The sequence below is a fragment of the Mytilus californianus genome, unplaced genomic scaffold (assembly GCF_021869535.1).
Source record: "Mytilus californianus isolate M0D057914Y unplaced genomic scaffold, xbMytCali1.0.p SCAF_8, whole genome shotgun sequence".
NCBI lineage: Eukaryota > Metazoa > Mollusca > Bivalvia > Mytilida > Mytilidae > Mytilus > Mytilus californianus.
The window spans coordinates 20,901,628-20,920,806 of NW_026262734.1; the positions used below are offsets into that span (position 1 = coordinate 20,901,628).

Genomic DNA, 19,179 nt, shown 5'->3' on the forward strand with positions numbered 1-19,179 from the left:
GTGCAATGGGGTTTATAAAGGGGTACTTTGAGGGGCAAAAAGAAAAGAGGGTTTTACTATAGAACCCAATGGGATTTTATTTTTTAAAATTTTCAAATGATTATAAATTGAAAACCGTTTGTGATAGACACAATCTTTTTAATTGAAAATGTTCTATATGATAAAACCCATTAAATGAAATACAGGGTTAGTCCCCACCACCTGCCATTTAAGAAAGTTCTAATACCTTGTAAGTGGTCAAGATCCCCACCCCTAAACCATATATATTTTGGTTTGTCATGCTAAGATGGTTTGAATGATATACAGGGTTAGTCCCCAGGGGTCATCCTGACCCCCTGCCATTTGAGAAAGTTCTAATATCTTGTAAATGGTCGAGATCCCCACCCCTTAACCATATATATTCTGGTTTGTCATGATATAGCACATGAAATGAAATACAGGGTTAGTCCCCAGGGGTCATCCCCACCCCATGCCATTTAAGAAAGTTCTAATATCTTGTAAGTGGTCAAGATCCCCACCCTTAACCATATATATTCTGGTTTGTCATGATAAAGCAAATCAAATGAAATACAGGGTTAGTCCACAGGGGTCATCCCCACCCTATGCCATTTAAGAAAGTTCTAATATCTTGTAAGTGGTCAAGATCCCCACCCCTAAACCATATATATTCTGGTTTGTCATGATAAAGCACATGAAATGAAATACAGGGTTAGTCCCCAGGGGTCACCCCCACCCCATGCCATTTAAGAAAGTTCTAATATCTTGTAAGTGGTCGAGATCCCCACCCCTAAACCATATATATTCTGGTTTGTCATGCTAAGATGGTTTGAATGATATACAAGGTTAGTCCCCAGGGGTCATCCCGACCCCCTGCCATTTGAGAAATTTCTAATATCTTGTAAATGGTCGAGATCCCCACCCCTAAACCATATATATTCTGGTTTGTCATGCCAAGATGATTTGAATGATATACAGGGTTAGTCCCCAGGCATCACTAATGCATATAACTTTACTGGACCAAACCAATTTTCACTGGACTTTGCCCAATGTCAGGCGACCCTGGGAATTACGAATTATGGAAGCTTCGTTTGGAAGACTTCGTAACAGCATCCTGTTACAATCATTTCTTGTTATTACTGAGTCTGCACGTACAGGGAACGTCACAAAAATCATTTCCATTGACCAATGTATTAAATTTTTACTGACAGCATATATTTAAACGAATATTTTCATTCAAAACCACAATGGTTTATTTGGTCTTTCCAGGTAACTGGTTCTCTTGAAATGTTATTAATCAGGTCACACTTAAAAATATTTTGGTTTGCCCAAACCCTTAGGCTACCCAAAGGTAGAGACAGTGGGTAGGTAGGTAGGCATTTTTTTTTTCAGCAAAGAGAAATTGGAGTGTCATGTTTTTTTAGTCTTCATGCCTATCTGATTAAAAATAAAAGAACAGAGTTCCAATATAGTATACTATAAGTTTTATAAAAAATTGTACCCGTGAGAGCGCTAACGAGGCCATTTTCCATAAATTTAATATTTCGAAGGGGCATAACTCTTTTTAAAAAAGTCGATCGGCCACCATTATAGAACTTGTCCGAAATATTGCTGATATTAACCTATAGTATAAGTTTTATAAAAATCTGGCAAGAATGTACCTGTGTCACAGTGAGAGCGTTAACAAGATCGAACGGACGGACGCCTGGTATTTCCATGTACCCCGCAAAGCGTTACGCGAGGGACAACAAAACTTTTTCACATCAGGACAATAAAATATTTTGAGTATGCAGATATTTTCAGGGTAGGTAGGATTAGGGCAAACAAACATTCTTTTTTATGGCCCCAACTCTAAAGTTGATTCTTGTTAGTTTATCACTATTTACAGGCTATATCAAATGTTCGAGTTAGTTTATCACTATTTACAGGCTATATCAAATGTTCGAGTTAGTTTATCACTATTTACAGGCTATATCAAATGTTCGAGTTAGTTTATCACTATTTACAGGCTATATCAAATGTTCGAGTCCTAGTAATGTTTCATGTAACGTAATGGTTATGAAAATATAATTTTACATTTTGATTAAGATGCATCAACAATGAATGTAAAAGTGTACTGAAGATACAATTTAGAAGATAAAGAGAGTTGTAAAGATTTAGGTAATATCATATTTTTTTTTCGAACTTAAATCTGCATAAAACACCTGGTTAGGAAAATACAATAATGTATGGTGTAAACATCAACAAAACTAGTGTTTGCAGAAGACATTTTACTTTCAATGAAGGAAAATAGTGAAAAAACATTATACTCACCTCCTTGTTCTAATTTTGTTATTGGTGCTTTTGTGGCATCTATCAATTAAATATTATACATTGAAAACAAAAATTAAACGAAATATGACGAAACAAAACGAACATTTTTCAAAAGTTAATATATAAAATAAAACAGTATATATTTCTCAAAAGCGGAGAATTAATTGATATGGTCCTTGTTTGACACCATTGAAACTAAGATCGACATACAACACCCACCAGTCAAAGTCAACAATGACCATGGTTGGCACCATGGGAACGGTTATTAAAACATTACACTAATCAGTCGAAGCCAACAATGCTCAAGATTGGCACCATGGGAACGATTATTAAAACATTACACTAATCAGTCCAAGTCAACAATGATCATGGTTGGCACCATGGGAACGGTTATTAAAACATATTACACTAATCAGTCCAAGTCAACACGGCACCATGGGAACGGTTATTAAAAACCTTACACTAATCGGTCCAAGTCGACAATGACCATGATTGGAACCATCTGGACGGTTATTAAAACATTACACTAATCAGTCGAAGTCAACAATGACCATGACTGGCACCATGTGAACGGTTATTAAAACATTACACTAATCAGTCGCAGTCAACAATGATCATAGTTGGCACAATGGGAACGGTTATTAAAACATTACACCCATCAAAGTAAGCAATGACCATTGTTGGCACCATATGAACGGTTATTAAAACATGACACTAATCAGTCGAAGTTAACAATGATCATGGTTGGCACCATGGGAACGGTTTTTATAACATTACACCCATCAAAGTAAACAATGACCATGGTTGGCACCATGGGAACGGTTATTAAAACATTACACCTATCAAAGTCAACAATGACTATGGTAACGGTTATTAAAACATTACACTAGTCAGTGCAAGTCAACAATGATCATGGTTGACACCATAGAAATTATTATTAAAACATTACACCCATCAACATGATCAAAGTCAACAATGACCATGGTTGGCACCATGGGAACGATTATTAAAACATTACACCCATGAAAGTCAGCAATGACCATGGTTGGCACCATGGGAACGGTTATTAAAACATTACACTAATCAGTCGAAGTCAACAATGATCAAGGTTGGCACCATGGCAACGATTATTAAAACATTACAGTAATCAGTCCAAGTCAACAATGACCATGGTTGGCACCATGGGAACAATTATTAAATCATTACACCCATTAAAGTCAGCAATGACCATGGTTGGCACCATGGGAACGGTTATTAAAACATTACACTTATCAGTCGAAGTCAACAATGATCAAGGTTAGAACCATGGGAATAATTATTAAAACATTACAGTAATCAGTCCAAGTCAACAATGATCATGGTTGTCACCATGGGAACGGTTATTAAAATATTACACTTATCAGTCCAAGTCAACACGGCACCATGGGAACAGTTATTAAAAACATTACACTTATCAGTCCAAATCAACAATGATCAAGGTTGGCACCATGGGAACTATTATTAAAACATTACACTAATCAGTCTAAGTCAACAATGACCATGTTGGCACCATGGGAACAATTATTAAATCATTACACCCATTAAAGTCAGCAATGACCATGGTTGGCACCATGGGAACGGTTATTAAAACATTACACTTATCAGCCGAAGTCAACAATGATCAAGGTTAGAACCATGGGAACTATTATTAAAACATTACACTAATCAGTCTAAGTCAACAATGACCATGTTGGCACCATGGGAACAATTATTAAATCATTACACCCATTAAAGTCAGCAATGACCATGGTTGGCACCATGGGAACGGTTATTAAAACATTACACTTATCAGCCGAAGTCAACAATGATCAAGGTTAGAACCATGGGAATGATTATTAAAACATTACAGTAATCAGTCCAAGTCAACAATGACCATGATTGGCACCATGTGAACGGTTATTAAAACATTACACTAATCAGGCGCAGTCAACAATGATCATGGTTATCACAATGGGAACGATTATTAAAACATTACACTAATTAGTCTAAGTCAACAATGATCATGGTTGGCACCATGGGTACGGTTACTAAAACAAATACACCCATCAAAGTCAGCAATGACCATTCTTGGCACCATGGGAACGGTTATTAAAACATTACACTAATCAGTCCAAGTCAACAATGATCATGATTGGCACCATTGGAACGGTTATTAAAACATTACACTAATCAGTCCAAGTCAACACGGCACCATGTGAACGGTTATTAAAACATTACACTAATCAGTCCAAGTCAACACGGCACCATTGGAACGGTTATTAAAACATTACACTAATCAGTCCAAGTCAACAATGATCATGATTGGCACCATTGGAACGGTTATTAAAACATTAAACTAATCAGTCCAAGTCAACACGGCACCATGTGAACGGTTATTAAAAACATTACACTAATCAGTCCAAGTCAACACGGCACCATGTGAACGGTTATTAAAACATTACACTAATCAGTCCAAGTCAACACGGCACCATGTGAACGGTTATTAAAACATTACACTAATCAGTCCAAGTCAACACGGCACCATTGGAACGGTTATTAAAACATTACACTAATCAGTCGAAGTCAACAATGATCATGATTGGCACCATTGGAACGGTTATTAAAACATTACACTAATCAGTCAAAGTCAACACGGCACCATGTGAACGGTTATTAAAACATTACACTAATCAGTCCAAGTCAACACGGCACCATTGGAACGGTTATTAAAACATTACACGAATCAGTCCAAGTCAACAATGATCATGATTGGCACCATTGGAACGGTTATTAAAACATTACACTAATCAGTCCAAGTCAACACGGCACCATGTGAACGGTTATTAAAACATTACACTAATCAGTCCAAGTCAACACGGCACCATTGGAACGGTTATTAAAACATTACACTAATCAGTCCAAGTCAACAATGATCATGATTGGCACCATTGGAACGGTTATTAAAACATTACACACTAATCAGTCCAAGTCAACACGGCACCATGTGAACGGTTATTAAAACATTACACTAATCAGTTCAAGTCAACACGGCACCATTGGAACGGTTATTAAAACATTACACTAATCAGTCAAGGTCAACAATGATCATGATTGGCACCATTGGAACGGTTATTAAAACATTACACTAATCAGTCCAAGTCAACACGGCACCATGTGAACGGTTATTAAAACATTACACTAATCAGTCCAAGTCAACACGGCACCATGGGAACGGTTATTAAAACATTACACTAATCAGTCCAAGTCAACAATGATCATGATTGGCACCATGGGAACGGTTATTAAAACATTACACTAATCAGTCCAAGTCAACACGGCACCATGTGAACGGTTATTAAAACATTACACTAATCAGTCCAAGTCAACACGGCACCATTGGAACGGTTATTAAAACATTACACTAATCAGTCCAAGTCAACAATGATCATGATTGGCACCATTGGAACGGTTATTAAAACATTACACTAATCAGTCCAAGTCAACACGGCACCATGTGAACGGTTATTAAAACATTACACTAATCAGTCCAAGTCAACACGGCACCAAGTGAACGGTTATTAAAACATTACACTAATCAGTCCAAGTCAACACGGCACCATGTGAACGGTTATTAAAACATTACACTAATCAGTCCAAGTCAACACGGCACCATGTGAACGGTTATTAAAACATTACACTAATCAGTCCAAGTCAACACGGCACCAAGTGAACGGTTATTAAAACATTACACTAATCAGTCCAAGTCAACACGGCACCATGTGAACGGTTATTAAAACATTACACTAATCAGTCCAAGTCAACACGGCACCATTGGAACGGTTATTAAAACATTACACTAATCAGTCCAAGTCAACACGGCACCATGTGAACGGTTATTAAAACATTACACTAATCAGTCCAAGTCAACACGGCACCATGTGAACGGTTATTAAAAACATTACACTTATCAGTCCAAATCAACAATGATCAAGGTTGGCACCATGGGAACTATTATTAAAACATTACACTAATCAGTCTAAGTCAACAATGACCATGTTGGCACCATGGGAACAATTATTAAATCATTACACCCATTAAAGTCAGCAATGACCATGGTTGGCACCATGGGAACGGTTATTAAAACATTACACTTATCAGCCTAAGTCAACAATGATCAAGGTTAGAACCATGGGAACTATTATTAAAACATTACACTAATCAGTCTAAGTCAACAATGACCATGTTGGCACCATGGGAACAATTATTAAATCATTACACCCATTAAAGTCAGCAATGACCATGGTTGGCACCATGGGAACGGTTATTAAAACATTACACTTATCAGCCGAAGTCAACAATGATCAAGGTTAGAACCATGGGAATGATTATTAAAACATTACAGTAATCAGTCCAAGTCAACAATGACCATGATTGGCACCATGTGAACGGTTATTAAAACATTACACTAATCAGGCGCAGTCAACAATGATCATGGTTATCACAATGGGAACGATTATTAAAACATTACACTAATTAGTCTAAGTCAACAATGATCATGGTTGGCACCATGGGTACGGTTACTAAAACAAATACACCCATCAAAGTCAGCAATGACCATTCTTGGCACCATGGGAACGGTTATTAAAACATTACACTAATCAGTCCAAGTCAACAATGATCATGATTGGCACCATTGGAACGGTTATTAAAACATTACACTAATCAGTCCAAGTCAACACGGCACCATTGGAACGGTTATTAAAACATTACACTAATCAGTCCAAGTCAACAATGATCATGATTGGCACCATTGGAACGGTTATTAAAACATTACACTAATCAGTCCAAGTCAACACGGCACCATGTGAACGGTTATTAAAAACATTACACTAATCAGTCCAAGTCAACACGGCACCATCTGAACGGTTATTAAAACATTACACTAATCAGTCCAAGTCAACACGGCACCATGAGAACGGTTATTAAAACATTACACTAATCAGTCCAAGTCAACACGGCACCATTGGAACGGTTATTAAAACATTACACTAATCAGTCGAAGTCAACAATGATCATGATTGGCACCATTGGAACGGTTATTAAAACATTACACTAATCAGTCAAAGTCAACACGGCACCATGTGAACGGTTATTAAAACATTACACTAATCAGTCCAAGTCAACACGGCACCATTGGAACGGTTATTAAAACATTACACGAATCAGTCCAAGTCAACAATGATCATGATTGGCACCATTGGAACGGTTATTAAAACATTACACTAATCAGTCCAAGTCAACACGGCACCATGTGAACGGTTATTAAAACATTACACTAATCAGTCCAAGTCAACACGGCACCATTGGAACGGTTATTAAAACATTACACTAATCAGTCCAAGTCAACAATGATCATGATTGGCACCATTGGAACGGTTATTAAAACATTACACACTAATCAGTCCAAGTCAACACGGCACCATGTGAACGGTTATTAAAACATTACACTAATCAGTTCAAGTCAACACGGCACCATTGGAACGGTTATTAAAACATTACACTAATCAGTCCAAGTCAACAATGATCATGATTAACACCATTGGAACGGTTATTAAAACATTACACTAATCAGTCCAAGTCAACACGGCACCATGTGAACGGTTATTAAAACATTACACTAATCAGTCCAAGTCAACACGGCACCATTGGAACGGTTATTAAAACATTACACTAATCAGTCCAAGTCAACAATGATCATGATTGGCACCATTGGAACGGTTATTAAAACATTACACTAATCAGTCCAAGTCAACACGGCACCATGTGAACGGTTATTAAAACATTACACTAATCAGTTCAAGTCAACACGGCACCATTGGAACGGTTATTAAAACATTACACTAATCAGTCCAAGTCAACAATGATCATGATTGGCACCATTGGAACGGTTATTAAAACTTTACACTAATCAGTCCAAGTCAACACGGCACCATGGGAACGGTTATTAAAACATTACACTAATCAGTCCAAGTCAACAATGATCATGATTGGCACCATGGGAACGGTTATTAAAACATTACACTAATCAGTCCAAGTCAACACGGCACCATGTGAACGGTTATTAAAACATTACACTAATCAGTCCAAGTCAACACGGCACCATTGGAACGGTTATTAAAACATTACACTAATCAGTCCAAGTCAACAATGATCATGATTGGCACCATTGGAACGGTTATTAAAACATTACACTAATCAGTCCAAGTCAACACGGCACCATGTGAACGGTTATTAAAACATTACACTAATCAGTCCAAGTCAACACGGCACCAAGTGAACGGTTATTAAAACATTACACTAATCAGTCCAAGTCAACACGGCACCATGTGAACGGTTATTAAAACATTACACTAATCAGTCCAAGTCAACACGGCACCATTGGAACGGTTATTAAAACATTACACTAATCAGTCCAAGTCAACACGGCACCATGTGAACGGTTATTAAAACATTACACTAATCAGTCCAAGTCAACACGGCACCATGTGAACGGTTATTAAAACATTACACTAATCAGTCCAAGTCAACACGGCACCATGTGAACGGTTATTAAAACATTACACTAATCAGTCTAAGTCAACAATGACCATGTTGGCACCATGGGAACAATTATTAAATCATTACACCCATTAAAGTCAGCAATGACCATGGTTGGCACCATTGGAACGGTTATTAAAACATTACACTTATCAGCCGAAGTCAACAATGATCAAGGTTAGAACCATGGGAATGATTATTAAAACATTACAGTAATCAGTCCAAGTCAACAATGACCATGATTGGCACCATGTGAACGGTTATTAAAACATTACACTAATCAGGCGCAGTCAACAATGATCATGGTTATCACAATGGGAACGATTATTAAAACATTACACTAATTAGTCTAAGTCAACAATGATCATGGTTGGCACCATGGGTACGGTTACTAAAACAAATACACCCATCAAAGTCAGCAATGACCATTCTTGGCCCCATGGGAACGGTTATTAAAACATTACACCCATCAAAGTCAACAATGACCATGGTTGGCACCATTGGAACGGTTATTAAAACATTACACTAATCAGTCCAAGTCAACAATGATCATGATTGGCACCATTGGAACGGTTATTAAAACATTACACTAATCAGTCCAAGTCAACACGGCACCATGTGAACGGTTATTAAAACATTACACTAATTAGTCCAAGTCAACACGGCACCATTGGAACGGTTATTAAAACATTACACTAATCAGTCCAAGTCAACAATGATCATGATTGGCACCATTGGAACGGTTATTAAAACATTACACTAATCAGTCCAAGTCAACACGGCACCATGTGAACGGTTATTAAAACATTACACTAATCAGTCCAAGTCAACACGGCACCATTGGAACGGTTATTAAAACATTACACTAATCAGTCCAAGTCAACAATGATCATGATTGGCACCATTGGAACGGTTATTAAAACATTACACTAATCAGTCCAAGTCAACACGGCACCATGTGAACGGTTATTAAAACATTACACTAATCAGTCCAAGTCAACACGGCACCATTGGAACGGTTATTAAAACATTACACTAATCAGTCCAAGTCAACAATGATCATGATTGGCACCATTGGAACGGTTATTAAAACATTACACTAATCAGTCCAAGTCAACACGGCACCATTGGAACGGTTATTAAAACATTACACTAATCAGTCCAAGTCAACAATGATCATGATTGGCACCATTGGAACGGTTATTAAAACATTACACTAATCAGTCCAAGTCAACACGGCACCATGTGAACGGTTATTAAAACATTACACTTATCAGTCCAAGTCAACACGGCACCATTGGAACGGTTATTAAAACATTACACTAATCAGTCCAAGTCAACAATGATCATGATTGGCACCATTGGAACGGTTATTAAAACATTACACTAATCAGTCCAAGTCAACACGGCACCATGTGAACGGTTATTAAAACATTACACTAATCAGTCCAAGTCAACACGGCACCATGTGAACGGTTATTAAAACATTACACTAATCAGTTCAAGTCAACACGGCACCATTGGAACGGTTATTAAAACATTACACTAATCAGTCCAAGTCAACAATGATCATGATTGGCACCATTGGAACGGTTATTAAAACATTACACTAATCAGTCCAAGTCAACACGGCACCATGGGAACGGTTATTAAAACATTACACTAATCAGTCCAAGTCAACAATGATCATGATTGGCACCATGGGAACGGTTATTAAAACATTACACTAATCAGTCCAAGTCAACACGGCACCATGTGAACGGTTATTAAAACATTACACTAATCAGTCCAAGTCAACACGGCACCATTGGAACGGTTATTAAAACATTACACTAATCAGTCCAAGTCAACACGGCACCATGTGAACGGTTATTAAAACATTACACTAATCAGTCCAAGTCAACACGGCACCATGTGAACGGTTATTAAAACATTACACTAATCAGTCTAAGTCAACAATGACCATGTTGGCACCATGGGAACAATTATTAAATCATTACACCCATTAAAGTCAGCAATGACCATGGTTGGCACCATTGGAACGGTTATTAAAACATTACACTTATCAGCCGAAGTCAACAATGATCAAGGTTAGAACCATGGGAATGATTATTAAAACATTACAGTAATCAGTCCAAGTCAACAATGACCATGATTGGCACCATGTGAACGGTTATTAAAACATTACACTAATCAGGCGCAGTCAACAATGATCATGGTTATCACAATGGGAACGATTATTAAAACATTACACTAATTAGTCTAAGTCAACAATGATCATGGTTGGCACCATGGGTACGGTTACTAAAACAAATACACCCATCAAAGTCAGCAATGACCATTCTTGGCCCCATGGGAACGGTTATTAAAACATTACACCCATCAAAGTCAACAATGACCATGGTTGGCACCATTGGAACGGTTATTAAAACATTACACTAATCAGTCCAAGTCAACAATGATCATGATTGGCACCATTGGAACGGTTATTAAAACATTACACTAATCAGTCCAAGTCAACACGGCACCATGTGAACGGTTATTAAAACATTACACTAATCAGTCCAAGTCCACACGGCACCATTGGAACGGTTATTAAAACATTACACTAATCAGTCCAAGTCAACAATGATCATGATTGGCACCATTGGAACGGTTATTAAAACATTACACTAATCAGTCCAAGTCAACACGGCACCATGTGAACGGTTATTAAAACATTACACTAATCAGTCCAAGTCCACACGGCACCATTGGAACGGTTATTAAAACATTACACTAATCAGTCCAAGTCAACAATGATCATGATTGGCACCATTGGAACGGTTATTAAAACATTACACTAATCAGTCCAAGTCAACACGGCACCATGTGAACGGTTATTAAAACATTACACTAATCAGTCCAAGTCAACACGGCACCATTGGAACGGTTATTAAAACATTACACTAATCAGTCCAAGTCAACAATGATCATGATTGGCACCATTGGAACGGTTATTAAAACATTACACTAATCAGTCCAAGTCAACACGGCACCATTGGAACGGTTATTAAAACATTACACTAATCAGTCCAAGTCAACACAGCACCATGTGAACGGTTATTAAAACATTACACTAATCAGTCCAAGTCAACACGGCACCATTGGAACGGTTATTAAAACATTACACTAATCAGTCCAAGTCAACACAGCACCATGTGAACGGTTATTAAAACATTACACTAATCAGTCCAAGTCAACAATGATCATGATTGGCACCATTGGAACGGTTATTAAAACATTACACTAATCAGTCCAAGTCAACACGGCACCATGTGAACGGTTATTAAAACATTACACTAATCAGTCCAAGTCAACACGGCATCATGTGAACGGTTATTAAAACATTACACTAATCAGTCCAAGTCAACACGGCACCATTGGAACGGTTATTAAAATATTCCACTAATCAGTCCAAGTCAACAATGATCATGATTGGCACCATTGGAACGGTTATTAAAACATTACACTAATCAGTCCAAGTCAACACGGCACCATTGGAACGGTTATTAAAACATTCCACTAATCAGTCCAAGTCAACAATGATCATGATTGGCACCATTGGAACGGTTATTAAAACATTACACTAATCAGTCCAAGTCAACACGGCACCATGTGAACGGTTATTAAAACATTACACTAATCAGTCAAAGTCAACAATGATCAAGGTTGGCACCATGGGAACGATTATTAAAACATTACACCCATGAAAGTCAGCAATGACCATGGTTGGCACCATGGGAACGGTTATTAAAACATTACACTAATCAGTCGAAGTCAACAATGATCAAGGTTGGCACCATGGCAACGATTATTAAAACATTACAGTAATCAGTCCAAGTCAACAATGACCATGGTTGGCACCATGGGAACAATTATTAAATCATTACACCCATTAAAGTCAGCAATGACCATGGTTGGCACCATGGGAACGGTTATTAAAACATTACACTTATCAGTCGAAGTCAACAATGATCAAGGTTAGAACCATGGGAATAATTATTAAAACATTACAGTAATCAGTCCAAGTCAACAATGATCATGGTTGTCACCATGGGAACGGTTATTAAAATATTACACTTATCAGTCCAAGTCAACACGGCACCATGGGAACAGTTATTAAAAACATTACACTTATCAGTCCAAATCAACAATGATCAAGGTTGGCACCATGGGAACTATTATTTAAACATTACACTAATCAGTCTAAGTCAACAATGACCATGTTGGCACCATGGGAACAATTATTAAATCATTACACCCATTAAAGTCAGCAATGACCATGGTTGGCACCATGGGAACGGTTATTAAAACATTACACTTATCAGCCGAAGTCAACAATGATCAAGGTTAGAACCATGGGAACTATTATTAAAACATTACACTAATCAGTCTAAGTCAACAATGACCATGTTGGCACCATGGGAACAATTATTAAATCATTACACCCATTAAAGTCAGCAATGACCATGGTTGGCACCATGGGAACGGTTATTAAAACATTACACTTATCAGCCGAAGTCAACAATGATCAAGGTTAGAACCATGGGAATGATTATTAAAACATTACAGTAATCAGTCCAAGTCAACAATGACCATGATTGGCACCATGTGAACGGTTATTAAAACATTACACTAATCAGGCGCAGTCAACAATGATCATGGTTATCACAATGGGAACGATTATTAAAACATTACACTAATTAGTCTAAGTCAACAATGATCATGGTTGGCACCATGGGTACGGTTACTAAAACAAATACACCCATCAAAGTCAGCAATGACCATTCTTGGCACCATGGGAACGGTTATTAAAACATTACACTAATCAGTCCAAGTCAACAATGATCATGATTGGCACCATTGGAACGGTTATTAAAACATTACACTAATCAGTCCAAGTCAACACGGCACCATGTGAACGGTTATTAAAACATTACACTAATCAGTCCAAGTCAACACGGCACCATTGGAACGGTTATTAAAACATTACACTAATCAGTCCAAGTCAACAATGATCATGATTGGCACCATTGGAACGGTTATTAAAACATTACAGTAATCAGTCCAAGTCAACAATGACCATGGTTGGCACCATGGGAACAATTATTAAATCATTACACCCATTAAAGTCAGCAATGACCATGGTTGGCACCATGGGAACGGTTATTAAAACATTACACTTATCAGTCGAAGTCAACAATGATCAAGGTTAGAACCATGGGAATAATTATTAAAACATTACAGTAATCAGTCCAAGTCAACAATGATCATGGTTGTCACCATGGGAACGGTTATTAAAATATTACACTTATCAGTCCAAGTCAACACGGCACCATGGGAACAGTTATTAAAAACATTACACTTATCAGTCCAAATCAACAATGATCAAGGTTGGCACCATGGGAACTATTATTAAAACATTACACTAATCAGTCTAAGTCAACAATGACCATGTTGGCACCATGGGAACAATTATTAAATCATTACACCCATTAAAGTCAGCAATGACCATGGTTGGCACCATGGAAACGGTTATTAAAACATTACACTTATCAGCCGAAGTCAACAATGATCAAGGTTAGAACCATGGGAACTATTATTAAAACATTACACTAATCAGTCTAAGTCAACAATGACCATGTTGGCACCATGGGAACAATTATTAAATCATTACACCCATTAAAGTCAGCAATGACCATGGTTGGCACCATGGGAACGGTTATTAAAACATTACACTTATCAGCCGAAGTCAACAATGATCAAGGTTAGAACCATGGGAATGATTATTAAAACATTACAGTAATCAGTCCAAGTCAACAATGACCATGATTGGCACCATGTGAACGGTTATTAAAACATTACACTAATCAGGCGCAGTCAACAATGATCATGGTTATCACAATGGGAACGATTATTAAAACATTACACTAATTAGTCTAAGTCAACAATGATCATGGTTGGCACCATGGGTACGGTTACTAAAACAAATACACCCATCAAAGTCAGCAATGACCATTCTTGGCACCATGGGAACGGTTATTAAAACATTACACTAATCAGTCGAAGTCAACAATGATCATGATTGGCACCATTGGAACGGTTATTAAAACATTACACTAATCAGTCCAAGTCAACACGGCACCATGTGAACGGTTATTAAAACATTACACTAATCAGTCCAAGTCAACACGGCACCATTGGAACGGTTATTAAAACATTACACTAATCAGTCCAAGTCAACAATGATCATGATTGGCACCATTGGAACGGTTATTAAAACATTAAACTAATCAGTCCAAGTCAACACGGCACCATGTGAACGGTTATTAAAAACATTACACTAATCAGTCCAAGTCAACACGGCACCATGTGAACGGTTATTAAAACATTACACTAATCAGTCCAAGTCAACACGGCACCATGTGAACGGTTATTAAAACATTACACTAATCAGTCCAAGTCAACACGGCACCATGTGAACGGTTATTAAAACATTACACTAATCAGTCCAAGTCAACACGGCACCATTGGAACGGTTATTAAAACATTACACTAATCAGTCCAAGTCAACAATGATCATGATTGGCACCATTGGAACGGTTATTAAAACATTACACTAATCAGTCCAAGTCAACACGGCACCATGTGAACGGTTATTAAAACATTACACTAATCAGTCCAAGTCAACACGGCACCATTGGAACGGTTATTAAAACATTACACTAATCAGTCCAAGTCAACAATGATCATGATTGGCACCATTGGAACGGTTATTAAAACATTACACTAATCAGTCCAAGTCAACACGGCACCATTGGAACGGTTATTAAAACATTACACTAATCAGTCCAAGTCAACAATGATCATGATTGGCACCATTGGAACGGTTATTAAAACATTACACTAATCAGTCCAAGTCAACACGGCACCATGTGAACGGTTATTAAAACATTACACTTATCAGTCCAAGTCAACACGGCACCATTGGAACGGTTATTAAAACATTACACTAATCAGTCCAAGTCAACAATGATCATGATTGGCACCATTGGAACGGTTATTAAAACATTACACTAATCAGTCCAAGTCAACACGGCACCATGTGAACGGTTATTAAAACATTACACTAATCAGTCCAAGTCAACACGGCACCATGTGAACGGTTATTAAAACATTACACTAATCAGTCCAAGTCAACACGGCACCATTGGAACGGTTATTAAAACATTACACTAAACAGTCCAAGTCAACAATGATCATGATTGGCACCATTGGAACGGTTATTAAAACATTACACTAATCAGTCCAAGTCAACACGGCACCATGTGAACGGTTATTAAAACATTACACTAATCAGTCCAAGTCAACACGGCACCATTGGAACGGTTATTAAAACATTCCACTAATCAGTCCAAGTCAACACAGCACCATGTGAATGGTTATTAAAACATTACACTAATCAGTCCAAGTCAACACGGCACCATTGGAACGGTTATTAAAACATTACACTAATCAGTCCAAGTCAACACAGCACCATGTGAACGGTTATTAAAACATTACACTAATCAGTCCAAGTCAACAATGATCATGATTGGCACCATTGGAACGGTTATTAAAACATTACACTAATCAGTCCAAGTCAACACGGCACCATGTGAACGGTTATTAAAACATTACACTAATCAGTCCAAGTCAACACGGCATCATGTGAACGGTTATTAAAACATTACACTAATCAGTCCAAGTCAACACGGCACCATTGGAACGGTTATTAAAATATTCCACTAATCAGTCCAAGTCAACAATGATCATGATTGGCACCATTGGAACGGTTATTAAAACATTACACTAATCAGTCCAAGTCAACACGGCACCATTGGAACGGTTATTAAAACATTCCACTAATCAGTCCAAGTCAACAATGATCATGATTGGCACCATTGGAACGGTTATTAAAACATTACACTAATCAGTCCAAGTCAACACGGCACCATGTGAACGGTTATTAAAACATTACACTAATCAGTCAAAGTCAACAATGATCAAGGTTGGCACCATGGGAACGATTATTAAAACATTACACCCATGAAAGTCAGCAATGACCATGGTTGGCACCATGGGAACGGTTATTAAAACATTACACTAATCAGTCGAAGTCAACAATGATCAAGGTTGGCACCATGGCAACGATTATTAAAACATTACAGTAATCAGTCCAAGTCAACAATGACCATGGTTGGCACCATGGGAACAATTATTAAATCATTACACCCATTAAAGTCAGCAATGACCATGGTTGGCACCATGGGAACGGTTATTAAAACATTACACTTATCAGTCGAAGTCAACAATGATCAAGGTTAGAACCATGGGAATAATTATTAAAACATTACAGTAATCAGTCCAAGTCAACAATGATCATGGTTGTCACCATGGGAACGGTTATTAAAATATTACACTTATCAGTCCAAGTCAACACGGCACCATGGGAACAGTTATTAAAAACATTACACTTATCAGTCCAAATCAACAATGTACAAGGTTGGCACCATGGGAACTATTATTAAAACATTACACTAATCAGTCTAAGTCAACAATGACCATGTTGGCACCATGGGAACAATTATTAAATCATTACACCCATTAAAGTCAGCAATGACCATGGTTGGCACCATGGGAACGGTTATTAAAACATTACACTTATCAGCCGAAGTCAACAATGATCAAGGTTAGAACCATGGGAACTATTATTAAAACATTACACTAATCAGTCTAAGTCAACAATGACCATGTTGGCACCATGGGAACAATTATTAAATCATTACACCCATTAAAGTCAGCAATGACCATGGTTGGCACCATGGGAACGGTTATTAAAACATTACACTTATCAGCCGAAGTCAACAATGATCAAGGTTAGAACCATGGGAATGATTATTAAAACATTACAGTAATCAGTCCAAGTCAACAATGACCATGATTGGCACCATGTGAACGGTTATTAAAACATTACACTAATCAGGCGCAGTCAACAATGATCATGGTTATCACAATGGGAACGATTATTAAAACATTACACTAATTAGTCTAAGTCAACAATGATCATGGTTGGCACCATGGGTACGGTTACTAAAACAAATACACCCATCAAAGTCAGCAATGACCATTCTTGGCACCATGGGAACGGTTATTAAAACATTACACTAATCAGTCCAAGTCAACAATGATCATGATTGGCACCATTGGAACGGTTATTAAAACATTACACTAATCAGTCCAAGTCAACACGGCACCATGTGAACGGTTATTAAAACATTACACTAATCAGTCCAAGTCAACACGGCACCATTGGAACGGTTATTAAAACATTACACTAATCAGTCCAAGTCAACAATGATCATGATTGGCACCATTGGAACGGTTATTAAAACATTAAACTAATCAGTCCAAGTCAACACGGCACCATGTGAACGGTTATTAAAACATTACACTAATCAGTCCAAGTCAACACGGCACCATTGGAACGGTTATTAAAACATTACACTAATCAGTCGAAGTCAACAATGATCATGATTGGCACCATTGGAACGGTTATTAAAACATTACACTAATCAGTCAAAGTCAACACGGCACCATGTGAACGGTTATTAAAACATTACACTAATCAGTCCAAGTCAACACGGCACCATTGGAACGGTTATTAAAACATTACACTAATCAGTCGAAGTCAACAATGATCATGATTGGCACCATTGGAACGGTTATTAAAACATTACACTAATCAGTCAAAGTCAACACGGCACCATGTGAACGGTTATTAAAACATTACACTAATCAGTCCAAGTCAACACGGCACCATTGGAACGGTTATTAAAACATTACACGAATCAGTCCAAGTCAACAATGATCATGATTGGCACCATTGGAACGGTTATTAAAACATTACACTAATCAGTCCAAGTCAACACGGCACCATGTGAACGGTTATTAAAACATTACACTAATCAGTCCAAGTCAACACGGCACCATTGGAACGGTTATTAAAACATTACACTAATCAGTCCAAGTCAACAATGATCATGATTGGCACCATTGGAACGGTTATTAAAACATTACACACTAATCAGTCCAAGTCAACACGGCACCATGTGAACGGTTATTAAAACATTACACTAATCAGTTCAAGTCAACACGGCACCATTGGAACGG

General features: G+C 37.6%; 2 protein-coding genes across 2 annotated transcripts in view; one reads left to right on the forward strand and one right to left on the reverse strand.

Annotated features, from left to right (window-relative positions):
- The window catches only part of LOC127710864 (perlucin-like protein), a 378,664-nt gene that overhangs the window by 205,122 nt on the left and 154,363 nt on the right, over nucleotides 1-19,179 (forward strand). The window lies entirely within an intron of this gene.
- Nucleotides 1-19,179, reverse strand: part of LOC127710863 (lithostathine-1-alpha-like) — a 174,174-nt gene that overhangs the window by 67,789 nt on the left and 87,206 nt on the right. The window contains exon 4 of the mRNA XM_052216825.1: nucleotides 2,311-2,349. Coding sequence (XP_052072785.1) covers nucleotides 2,311-2,349 — 39 coding nt within the window. The remainder of the gene's footprint in view (nucleotides 1-2,310; nucleotides 2,350-19,179) is intronic.